The sequence below is a fragment of the Trichechus manatus genome, unplaced genomic scaffold (genome assembly GCF_000243295.1).
Source record: "Trichechus manatus latirostris isolate Lorelei unplaced genomic scaffold, TriManLat1.0 scaffold00088, whole genome shotgun sequence".
Taxonomy (NCBI): domain Eukaryota; kingdom Metazoa; phylum Chordata; class Mammalia; order Sirenia; family Trichechidae; genus Trichechus; species Trichechus manatus.
In genome coordinates this window covers 6,179,025-6,192,532 of record NW_004444024.1, presented here as the reverse complement: position 1 = coordinate 6,192,532, position 13,508 = coordinate 6,179,025, and the positions used below count along the sequence as shown (strand labels likewise).

Here is a 13,508-nt window from a genome sequence, read left to right as displayed (position 1 = left end):
TCTAGCATTATGGTAGGTAGGCTTAAAGAAGAATACAAACGTTTTAGCTCAGATTTTACTATTCATAGACTCTTAAATCACCCTGACAATCCTGTTATCTTCAGGAATAAATGGAACAAAGGACAGTGTTTTAGGTTGCTCTGATTACCATTCATAGATTCTTAAATCACCCTGACGATCCTATTATCTTCAGGAATAAATGGAACAAAGGACAATGTTTTAGGTTGCTTTGTTCAAAGAATGAGCGAATGAATGAAAGAAAAGTGTATGTTGTTGTTGTTGTTAGTTGCCATAGAGTCAGTTCCAACTCACAGTGACCCAAAGTACAACAGAATGAAACACTGCCCAGTCCTGCAACTTCCTTACAATCGTTGCCAAGTTTGAGCCCACTGGTGCAGCCACTGTGCCAATCCGTCTCGTTGAGGGTCTTCCTCTTTTTAGCTAACCCTCTACCTTACCAAGTATGATGTCCTTCTCCAGGGACTGGTCCCTCCTGATAACATGGCCAAAGTACATGAGATGAAGTCTCACCATCCTTGCTTCCAAAGAGCACTCTGACTGTATTTCTTCCAAGACAGATTTGTTTGTTCTTCTGGCAGTCCATGCTATATTCAATATTCTTTGCCAACACCACAATTCAAAGGCATCAATTCTTCTCTGGTCTTCCTTATTCACTGTCCAGCTTTTGCATGCATACGAGGCAATTGAACATACCAATGGCTTGGGTCAGGCACACCTTAGTCCTCAAAGTGACATCTTTGCTTTTTAACACTTTCAAGAGGTCTTTTGCAGCAGATTTGCCCAATGTAATACGTCGTTTGATTTCTTAACTAACCGCTGCTTCCATGGGTGTTACTGTGAATCCAAGTAAAATGAAGTCCTTGACAACTTCAATTTTTTCTCTGTTTATCATGATGTTGCTTATTGGCCCAGTTGTGAAGATTTCTGTTTTCTTTCTGTTGAGGTGTAATCCATACTGAAGGCTGTAGTCTTTGATCTTCATTAGTAAGTGCTTCAAGTCCTCTTCACTTTCAGCAAGGAAGGTTGTGTCACCTGCATATCACAGGTTGTTAATGAGTCTTCCTCCAATCCAGACGCTGTGTTCTTCATACAGTCCAGCTTCCTGGATTATTTGCTCAGCATGCAGATTTAATAAGTATGGTGAAAGGATACAACCCCAATGCACACCTTTCCTGATTTTAAACCACGCAGTATCGCCTTGTTCTGTTGGAACAACTGCCTCTTGGTTTGTGTACAGGTTCCGTGTGAGCAAAAAAAAAGTATATAAACACTAGTTATTTGCCTAGACACTGTACTAAAGATCAAAAGAATCAAAATCAAGTCTTGCCATCATCACAGGTTCTCATAATGTCCTTCAGAGTCAGACAATGAGTTCGTCTCTGAAGGATCCAATCTTCTGCATTAAGTGAGCATGATTCCTCAACTCTCAACAAAGCTCCCCACCCACCCCTCCAAAAAATCTGATAATTCTCTGTACATATACATATGTAAATAAATATTTGACTCTATAAGATATAAGTTAAATAACTGCAAAGATGGGAGTCATGCTTGTCATTAAATGGCTTATTGTATTTAAAGTCTTAAAACTCGACATTTCTAGAAAACACTCTGGATGCATTTACTTGCCTTCTAGTACAAAGGAAGCAAGAACTTCAGATAATAATTTTTATATAATATATAATGATGTCCATCACAGGATTATTTATATTGACAAAAAAATTGTAAACAACCTAAACATTCAACAATAACAAAATGGTTAAATTACAGCACACCATATGCAGGAGTATTGTATAGCTACTAAAAAGAGGGAGTTGAAAATACATTGAATGTCATGGGAAAATTATCAATGTTATATGAAAAAAGGAGAAAAACTGATTATGTTAGATCTCAATTTAATTTCTTAATCTACATAAGTATACAAACACATTTATACAAATAAATGAATAATGAAAAACACATCTAAATTTTAACACATTTCTCTGAATGGTGAAAATTACAAGTTTTTAATTTTCTTTGTATCTTTCTGTATTTTCCAAATTCCCCACAATGAGGGTAAGAGTATTTAAAAATAAATAAATAAATACATATATACATTTAAATACAAAAACAGATTAGTAAGTAAACATACATAAGGTATAATATCTGAGACCACCTCTCTACTTCTATGAAAATGGGCTTTATTTGTATTGCTCTAATCTGGTACAAGGCAGCTAAATAATGAATAAGATACAGAAACAGACGCCTCAAGACATCTAGACATTCCTTTAAGCCATATGGTACTATGAATTTATATATAAGTAAAGAAAAACCCTCAAGGTCATAAAAAGCTACCAATCAATGAAAAACATGATCACTTTAAAAAAATTTTTTTAACTGAGTAAGTGTTCTATACTATTTAAAGACATTGTCAAGTAATAAATTGTAATTTGAGTTTTAACTGTGTTATTTAAAATATCCTCTTAAAAGCTGGAATATGATGATTCTTTCCCTACTGGTTTCACCTTCCTCAGTTTGGCAAACATTGGATTTTCTCACTTACACTTAAAGTAGAGCCAAAATTAACAGCTTTAAATACAGTCCTTTATGCCAATACCATACCCTGCTATGCTATTTTTTTCACTCCCTGAGTTATCAGCAACATCAAATTATTGCCAGAAATCTCAATCCTTTGACTTTAAAATGTTAGAACAACTTACCTGAGTATACAAAATATGGCCAGTCAACAAAAATAGTAGACACTTAAAGTCCATAAGGCTTGCTTGATCAGAGATTTACATCATTTTAATTAAAAAATAATAATCAATGAAAACAGATGCCATGTTAACATTCTACTTCACATTCACAACCCAAATACTGCAGAATTAATGAGCCAATAAAAACCAGGTAAGGTTCTAAAATACCAATAAATAGGCAGATAGTTAGCCTTCTCTGAGTAAATAAAATTTTTAAGTAAACAGTCAACATAAATGGTGAAAAGTAAATAAAGATATTTATTTTTAATAAGCTAAAGTGACATTAGTAATGGAAATTATGAGATATGTTCCCTAAAACGTATTTAGCTAAACAAATACTAATACTTCTACTACGTAGTTTGTGGGGCCTTGGACAAGTCAATGTCACCTCTCTAAACCCAAATGATCTGTAAACTGGGGATGATAACAACTACTTCAGAGCTGTTATGAAGTCTAAATATGCTGACATATGGGAGAATACTTTGTAAATGAAAAATATCTATGCAAATGTAAATCATCCTCTTTCCATTCTGAACAATTATATGTTCTTTCTATTTGGAACTATCAAAAGCTGAATATGTGAATATTCAATACTAGAACTAAAAAACTTAAATTCAGACCCTACACTTAATCACTAAAGATAAGGACTCAAAAAAAAAAGCTTTAGATTTCTAAGCAGAAAACTGAGATCAAACAGAATCCTTCAATAGTGAAATGTTTTTTTCCTCTTACTGAAGGTCACCTACACCTTTAACATATTTCAGATATACCTACCAGAAACTATATTACTGCTAATTATCTTGCCCCCCAAGGTAGCTAATGATTTGGGTACTACTGTAATGATGCTACCACTGGTAGTTTTCACATAGGTTGCAGCTCCAGGGGTTGCAGCCATTCGACCTATGGAAGGGCTCACTGTTGGCCGAGTATAGGTTGCCTGTGTGCCTACAAAAAGGGAAAAGCCAAAAGAAAAACTTGTCATTGTTTATAAAAGGATGATAATTTGTACAGTTTAACTATAATTCAACATAATCTACATTGCTTTAACTTGAAAATGGAATTTCAAGGTGTCAAGTCATTAATTTACAATTTTACAGTCAGTTTTCAATGCGCACAGCAAGAACTATAGCCAAGTCAATTTGAATTAATTTTACACATAAAATTTTGTGATGTGTTGCATCATATTACTAACCCAAGAAAAAGTACAGCTAACTCTTTCGCTTCTTCCACTAGTTTTATGCCAAAAGAAACTTAATCATCTTTCCTGCCAGAGCATTTCTGATATTTGTCTGTTATAGATTTTAAGGTCTCTGCATCTGTTTTATGCTGTTCTCAGTGCCAAACGCAATGTCAGCACTCAGCAAATAAGGCAGTATTGTTTGCCTAAAATTTTATAAACTTTTACCGCTTTATACTCTGCTGCCTTCTAAATATATTTCCATCTTCTAAAGGGTTATTCCATCTTTTGACTAGAGATTAAAGTTGAAGCTGCCAAGAATTGCCAGGCATATTTCTCTTCAGTCTAAAAAGTTCTCTATTTACCTATTTCCTCAACTTTAACTGACTTGTTAGAATATTTTCCTTCATGTCTCTGAAGAGATTTTACCCCATTATTTCTAGGACTTGTTCCTTTTCCCAAACAAGAATTAAAAACTAACCAGGTGAGCCTGTTATAGTTTTTCACAAAGCTAGTAAGTCATAAATATTATTCCTAAGCTGAAAATTATTAGTCTTGGACAGAGTGAAGAAAATAAAGATACCAGTTTCCTCAACTGAAAAATTTTCTTTCATGATATTGATAATTACATTCACAGGCTACTGTGATAGCCATTTTCAATAAATCCAAGAAATAAACAATGCTTTCAGCAAGTTATCCAAGTTTTTAAAAAATACAATCACTGCCCAAAACGAGTTTGGGGATGGGGGGGGGGGGGGGGGAAGAACTTTAAGTAGAATTAAATTATTTACAAGCATACATCTGAGTCAGAAAAAAGAAGTCTAGTACAAAGTAAATATGCTACAGAGATACACAGTTTGAGTCAGTTAAATTACAACTGAAAGATTTTCAAACTAAGCTTTTATTTTAAAAAGGAAAACACTTATTCTAACATAGACATAGACATTATTATTTTTCACTAACTTCCCTACCACGAGTAAACACACATACACAACACTGTATGTGCCAAATAGAGAAAAGTTTGGGGGAAGCATGACAGAGAGATTCAATACAAGAATAAATGTTTAAAAGCATAGGCTTTGGAGTCAAACAGATCTGTGTTCAAATCCCATGTCTGCTTCTTACTAACTGTGTGACCTTGGGCAGGTGGCTTAACTTAAGTGCTTAATGAATGTATGATGAATAAACAGGGTGATGCTCAAGAAAACTTACCAGTAGGAGTGGTTACCAGTTTAGTTGTCATAATTGCACCATTACTGCTAACCACCATTATAGGGGAATTACTACTGGTGGGCAGAGTTGCTGTCACTGGTTTGGGTAAGATTTTACTTGGTTGAACCTGTTGTGTGATGATTTTAACACCTTTGAAAGAAGAAAGATAAATCTCAGTACAAATTATTTTTAAAAACATGTCCCTTATACCAACCCAAGAGGGCAGCAGTCTTACACATTTACTCAGTCTTGCCTAAAGAGAGGCTTTTTTCATTCTCATAAAACTCTTTAACCTTTTTTTCCCTCAAATTCCTGTGTTTCCTAATTGCTCTCATTTCAGGAATACAAGTAAAAATATTACACAACCTATTAAAAAGTTCTTAAAGGAAAACCCTTTTTTCTCCTTTGTCTATGATTGGGTCATACAAGAGATTTCAAACCAAATAAAATCTAAATTTAGCCACTGGACCTGAACTTTTATAGGCAAATCAAGTACCTGTTCCATGCAAATACTTGGGACGAAAGGACGAGGATAAGAAGTCAAAAACAAGTTAATGTAAGTTTTATATATTCCCAACTTCATCAAAGATTTTCCATAATCTCTTAAATTATGAAAGCTGTTGAAAATTATAAAGAGCAAAAAGTTTTCTTTTTGAATCTTTATTTTTGAGTTGCCTTCTTTTAAAAATACTTTTTAAAGCTCACTCTGTCAAATACAGAATACAAAATAGATACATTATAACTGTACCTACATAAAATATGCATGTGGACAAGAACTCCACAGCAATGCGCAACAATAAAATAAAAGTGTTAGGGTCCTAATGTTATGGTTTTTTTACATTTTCAAAATTTTTATCTAAAGTTTATATTTGTTAATTGACTTTCAAAATATTAAATGTAAATTTTTTATGCTAACTACTAATTAAAGTATTAATAATTGGTAACTAAGTAAGAAAAATTTTGGAAACTGTTCCTCCCACTAACTTCACTGACATAATTCATGGGATAGAATATATTGCTATAGAGAACTAAGAATTACATGACATTTTTGGACAGTGACTTAGATTGAGATATTAGGAAGCAGACAAATCTATTTACTTAATTAAAAAAACAAAAACCCAAACCCGTTGCCGTTGAGTTGATTCCAACTCACAGTAACCCTGCAGGACAGAGTAGAACTGCCCCATAGAGTTTCCAAGGAGTGCCTGGTGGATTCCAACTGCCGACCTTTTTGGTTAGCAGCCAGACACTTAACCACTATGCCACCTGGGTTTCCATTTATTTAATAGTCTTTTACAATGTTAAACTTCTAATAACCAATAAAAAATTAAAATTATGACATAATTAGGCAAGTTACTTAATCTCTGTGACTCAAGGGCAAATAGCAAATGAAGAAATATCTATTCAAAAAAATCTATGAAAATTCAGTAAGAAAAGTGAAAGTCTGTAGTATCTGAAACCAAGACATCTCACTCTCCTCTCCCAGCTCACTAAGGTGAAAACTGCACTCCAGAGTCAAGAACACAGAATCCCAGTGTACAAAAATAAGTGTTAGAGTGTTGACGTTATATTCTTTTTAACATTTCCAAAGATTTTATTTACAATGTTACATTTGTTACATTGACTTCCCAAATGTAAAATGTTAATTTAAAAGAAAATTTTTTATGCTAACAACTAGTAATTGGTAACTGAGGAAGGACATTTTTGGTAGCACTTTATCAAACACTTGGCAGGGTCCCAGTCAGAGGGCTTTCTCCCCAGGAGGAACAGGACTTCGGCATTTTTCATCTTGCTCCATGCTACCTGTTGCTGAGGCTAAGTCCTAGGGGAGTATACCTGAGAGGTAGGAGTTTCCCTCTTTCATTCAGCCCCACTCATGGAATGGAGGCTGTACCTTGGGTATACCACCAATGAGAATACTGAAGTCTTGGTAACTTCGCCCCAGCTGGAGAGACAATGGTTCCATGCAAGAAGAGGCAAACCGAGAGGATCTCAGGCTGCTAGCCCCAATCCAACAAACGTTCAAATCCTAGAGTGATGGTTTCATTCAGAGAGAAGCCTGCTGTTTTTTCCACCCACAGCTCCCAAGAAATTGACTTCATTTACAACAGAGCACAGAGAAGTTCAAGACAGGACATTCTCAAGAACAGAAGAGGTTGTGGTAGAAGGCAATGGGAGAAGATTTGTGGATTTAATGAAGAACAGCCTAGACTTTAGGTGGGCTACTTTGTAGGAGGGAATGGGGTAATAAGGCTACTGGGAGGAGCCCTCCTGAGTTCAGAACATAATGATAAAAGGACCAATCTACCAGGAAGACATAACACTTCTAAATATGTAGGCACCACACGATAGATGTCTCAAAATACATGAAACAAAAACTGAGAGCTGTTTTTAGGGTGTTGAAATCCAACAATTATAGTTGGGGACTTCAATATCCCAATCTTAGCAACTGACAGAAATACTAGACAGTAAGGATATAGAAAAAAATGAACAACATAATCAACCAAAAGGATCTAACTGACATATATAGAACACTCCACCCAACAACAGCAGGATAGACATTCTTCAAGTGTCATGGAACATTCACCCAAGTAGAACATATCCTGGGCCAAAAGGGGGAAAAAAATAGGGGTGGGCAGAAATAGAAGGGACACAGATTGGAAAGGAATAAAACTGTCCCTATTTACAGATGATGTAATTGTCAACGTAGAAAATCCTAAGGAATCTATGAAAGTACTTCTAGAACAAATAAGTGAGTTCAGCAAGGTCAAAGAATACATTATTAACACTATTTCTGTATACTAACAGGGAACATGTGCAAACTGATATTAAAATTACAATACCATTTACAATCACTCCAAGAAAATGAAATACTTAGGTATAAATCTAACAAAACATGTGCAGGACTTACATGCTGAAAACTACAAAACGCTGATGAAAGAAATCAAAACAGACTTAAATAAAATAAATGTACTGGAAGACTCTTACAACAGTAAAAATGTCAATTCTCCTCAAACTGATCTATAGGTTTAATGTAATTTCTAGGAAAATACTATAAAGGTTTTAGCAGACATATGCAAGCTTATTCTTAAATTTATATGGAAAGGCAACAGAACTAGAATGGCTAAAATAATTTTGAAAAAGAAGAATTAACTCTACCCAATGTTAAGGCTTACTATACAGGTAGTCCCTGACTTACGATGGGGTTCTGTTCCAACAACTCCATTGTAAGTTGGTTCTGATGTAAGTCAAACACCTCATTTTTTTTCCAGTTTTCATTATTATTATCAGTATCTTTATAAATCCGTTGAAACAATGAAGTTGGAGTCGTAACGGTTATCAGGTACATGCACAGATCAACTGTCATTAAACTGAACAACGTTCAACTTTTTATCCATTACGACTCCCAATACCAACACCAACTTCATTGTAGACCAGGACATAGACTGCTATACAGCAGTGTTTTGAAAAGTAATTGATAAAATTGAACATCTGCGAGTGAACATCTGAGAATGATAACATCATCAAATCACATGCCGCAACACTGTATGTAGTACATATTACTAATGATAAGACGTCAAAAAAAAAAAAAAAAAAACTAGACGGTTGGAAATACAGTTCATCGTAACTTGAATATGTAGTCAACAGAGACTACCTGTATAGCTACAGTGATCAAGACAGTGTGGTATTAACAGAGGGACAGACAAACAGAACAAGAGAACAGAGTACAGAACCTAGAAATAGACCCACACAAATATTCCCAATTGATTTTTGACAAAGATGCAAAGGCAATTCAACAGAGGAAAGATGGCCTTTTCCATAAATGGTGTTGAAGGAATCTGACATCCATACATAAGAAAATGAACCTCTAAACCTCACACCTTCTATAAAATCTACTCAAAATAGGTCACAGACTTAAATATAAAATGTAAAACTATAAAACTTATGGAAAAAATCTTCAATACCTCAGGCTAGGCTTATACTTGACACCAAAAGCATGATCCATAACAAGAAAAATTCATAAATTGTACTTCATCAAAATCTACATCAGTGTAAAAGATCTAGCCCTATTACCGACATTTTGTTAATAACATATTCCTTCCCTAACTACGATGGTGAGATTTCTGAAAACACTTATAGCATACGACCCTGAAATTGAGGAACTTAAGATTTATGGAAAAAAGTATAGTTAGAGGATTGAGGATTTGAATAAATCTAGGAAAGTTTCTGAAGTATTTTTACACAGATTAAAACAGAATCCAAACAATACAATAAACAGATTACGTCACATGGCTTATATCAACCATAACAGATTTTGTGGAATTAATATAATTTATTATACCTCCTTACCAGAAATTTTTCAGGATCTCCCACTCCTGCTGTTCAAATGAAATGGTTAAAAATTCATTTTGTTTTCTTAAAGATATTAAGCATGTTAAGAAGCTTTTTAATTTTCCTGTATCTGAGCTTCTATTCTACCTGGCTTTCTATTCAATACTCTTAGGATTTTATGACTTACAGTAACTGACTCCCTCCCACCTCTGAGTCCCCACTGTGCTGGAGATGCTAAATAAACTGCTAAATTGACAACTTTATGCCAAACTCATACTACTAGCTCTCTAACACAAGGCTCTCTAGACCAATTTTCCCACCACCCACTCTCCATAACCCCAATTAGGTCTTGGAGGATATTTCTAAAATTTGAGTTTATTTCATCGACTTCCTTTATCCCTCCTGAGACTTCACTGGAAACTCTTCCTGTTCTGTAAGCTGCTTTTCCTCCTTTTCTATTCCCAAGCCCTAGTTCTCCCCATATACAAGTATTTCCAACAGGAGAGTCTCAAATTATATTTTGGAATTAAAACTTTGGTGCTTGAGGAAATATACATGGAAGTAAATCCATATAGATTAGCAGTCTTCAGAGAACTGGTGATTGTGGAAGGATGACTAGGACTTGTAAATATTTTCCAGTTACCTGACTCCTGTTTAATTTGGATGGTAGGCTTGATACCAGGTGGCAAAGGAGACTGCTGAGGCTGTTGCTGATGAGATACTGGAGAAGGTTGGGCCACCTGTTGCTGTGTCTGTTGCTGCACTTGATGTAACTGCTGCTTAGGAGACTGTTGATGCTGTTTAGGAAACTGTGCAAGAATCTGAGTTGGTGCACTCACTAAGCTTTTGGGGGAAGGAAGTCTGGTTGATGCCATTTTGATTGCTGATGTAGATACACCTGTGGAAGAGTAAGGGCAAGAGAATTTAAGAGTAAAGTACAATTAAAGTTACTTCCAGTTACTGTAGTAGATAATTGCTTAAACACTAAATAAATCAATAAAAATTATGATTTATTGCACACCTAGTAAGTGACAAACATAATGAGTGGTTCTTTATATATTTGGTGTCTAGTCCTCAAACTCTGCAAGAGAGGCATTATTGCTCCCAGACTCAAAAAAAATTAACTGATTTTTCCTTGATAAAGACTGAAACTATAAGAAGCAAAGTATCAGGCAGGATATTCACAAACGTATTTCTCAATAGACTTTAGAAAATGCAGGTTCTCAATGTGAATAATATGAACAAAACAGGCTAACTGAATTTTGAATCTTATCTGTAACACATTTTTTTAAATACCACTTTTCAGGTTCTAATAAGCCAATTTAAACATGGCATCAGATAAAATAACTCACCTGTTGAAATCTTTAGCATAGCAAAGTAGCTTTTCTGTATCTCACTGCCAATAATCCACAGGTTAAAGTCATTTCATGTGAACTTGAACTGAGTTGTTAAATAATTATGTGAAATGTTAATGGACATACTCAGTACATTCACAGCAAAAAAAAAAAAAAAAATCTTGATGATACAGGGTTTCAAGACATTTTGTTCTGTGCAACACTAATACTATGCAAGCATGCATAGGTAAGGAGTACTAGTAACTTCCACTAAAGATGTATGAGCTTCAGAGAAATTCCTCCCTCTCTCACAGATTTTTCATCTGTAATCTCCTTATAATTCATCGAATATCCAACAGGACTATTATCTGTCAATAAATTAATATTCCTAACAGAAAGAACCTGGAATACAACTCACTATATGAATTTCCTGAGCACTGTTGAAACAATGAAAGGAAACTGATAAATAACAATTATCAAATACCTCAGGATGTTATTTCACATCGTTCTCCACCACACACCATGACAATTACCTTGCATTACAAAAAAATTTTAAAATAATAAAAATATCATATTTTTATGTAAACTGTCTTTGGAGAACAATGAAGATGGAAAAGAAACCTTTAGAAGTCACTCTAGCTCGCTGGGCTTCAGCTTCCTCCTTTGTTGAATTTTTCCTACAAATCTCTAAGGGTTACTGTGTGGATGAGGTAAGATCAAAGACTAAGGAACACTTAAGGGGGGAGACAAAAGGCACAGTAGGAATTGCCTGGAGGTTGTTATAAATTTAGGATGGTAAAGGTAATCCCTATGGTACACACTAAGAAAACTTCTTTAAAAAAATGTACAGAAAAGCAAATGAGAAGGGAATCAAAATGATTCACCATGAAAAACCAACTAAACACAAAAAAAGGAATTTGATTAAATAAGGGACAAAAAAGGTATAAGACATACAGAAAACAAATGGGAGAAGTAACTCCTTCTTTATCAGAAATTACTTTAATTGTAAATGGATTGAACTCACCAATCAAAAAGCACTGACTAGCAGAATGGATAAGAAAACACGACCCAACTATATGTCACCTACAAGAGATCCATTTTAAATTAAAAGACACAGATAGGTTGAAAGTGAAAGGTCGGAAAAAAATATTCTACACAAACAGAAACCAGGAGAGCCGGGGTAGCTATATGAATCAGATAATATAGACTTTAAGTGAAAAACTGTTATGAGAGATAAAGAACATTAAGTAATGAGAAAAGGATCAATTCATCAAGAAAAGGCAACAATTATAAATATGCATGCACCTAAGAACAGAGACCAAAATATGTGACGCCAACACTGACAGAACTGAAGGGAGAAACAGACAGTTCTACAATGATAACTGGAGGCTTCAACACAAAGCTTTCAATAATAGTACAGCATCCAGACAGAAGATTAGGGAGATAACAGAGGATCTTAACAACACTATAAACCAACTACACCTAACAGGTATTTATGAATACTTCACCCAACTACAGCAGGACATATATTCTTCCCCAACGCAAACAGATCATTCTCTAAGATAGATCATATGTTAGCTCACAAAATAAGCCTCAAATTTAAAAAAAAATTATAATCATATGAAGTATTTTCTCTAACCATAGTGGAATGAAACTAGAAATCAATAATAAAAGGAAAACTGGAAATTCCACAAAAATGTGGAAATTAAACAAAACACTATTAAACTACCAATGGGGTCAAAGAAGAAATCATAAAGGAAATCAGAAAATACAAATGAAAATGAAAGCACAATATACCAAAACCTATGAGATGCAGCAAAGGCAGTACTGAGAGGGAGATTTATAACTATAAACACCTACATTGAAGAAGAACAAACCCAAATCAATGACCTTACTTTACACCTTGAGAAACTAGAGAAGGAAGAAACAAAAGGAGCCCAAAGTGACCAGAAGAAAGAAGATAATTAAGATTAGAGCAGAGATAAATGAAATAGGAAACAAAGTGCAATAAAGAGAACTTAAAAAAAACAAAAGTTGGATTTTTGAAAAGATCAACAAAACTGACAAACCTCTAGCTATACCGACAAAAAAAGATGTTAGTAACTAAAGGAATAAAAGCAGCAATATTACTACTGACTCTGCACAAATTAAAAAGATTATAATATTATGAACAATTGTATGACAATAAACAAGATAACCTAGATAAAACAGATAAATTCTGAGAAACACATAAACTACCTAAATTGCCTCAAGAAGAAACAGCAAATCATAACAGATCTATTGCAAGGGAAGACTGAAACAATAATCAAAAACCTTGCAACATCCCTATTTGCAGATGATATGATACTATATGTAGAAAACCCAACAGACTCCACAAAGAAAATAGTGACTATTTCTCAGAAATGTAAAGTATACAGCAGGTGGTTCACACAATTCATGGCCAAAAGATTCAGCAGTCAAGGTAGAGAAGCTCTCTGGTAATAAACAGAAATTTTTTCCAGAAGACTCCACAAGAAAACTACTGGAACTAACAGAAGGATTTGGCAGAGTAACAGGATACAAGATAAACATACAAAAATCAGTGGGTTCCTATACACCAATAAAGAGAATGATGAAAAGAAAATCAGGGAAACAATATCATTTATAATAGCCCCTAAAAAAATAAAACACTTAGGAATAAATCTGACCAGGGATGTAAAA

The 13,508-nt window shown here is 34.4% G+C and overlaps 1 protein-coding gene across 7 annotated transcripts in view; it reads right to left on the bottom strand.

Annotated features, from left to right (window-relative positions):
- Positions 1-13,508, bottom strand: part of EMSY (EMSY transcriptional repressor, BRCA2 interacting) — a 103,700-nt gene that overhangs the window by 29,191 nt on the left and 61,001 nt on the right. For all 7 annotated transcript variants that reach the window (XM_004381982.3, XM_023736576.1, XM_023736577.1 and 4 more), the window contains 3 exons: positions 10,118-10,372; positions 5,143-5,292; positions 3,528-3,698 (listed from right to left, as the gene is read on the bottom strand). In XM_004381982.3, coding sequence (XP_004382039.1) covers positions 3,528-3,698; positions 5,143-5,292; positions 10,118-10,372 — 576 coding nt within the window. The remainder of the gene's footprint in view (positions 1-3,527; positions 3,699-5,142; positions 5,293-10,117; positions 10,373-13,508) is intronic.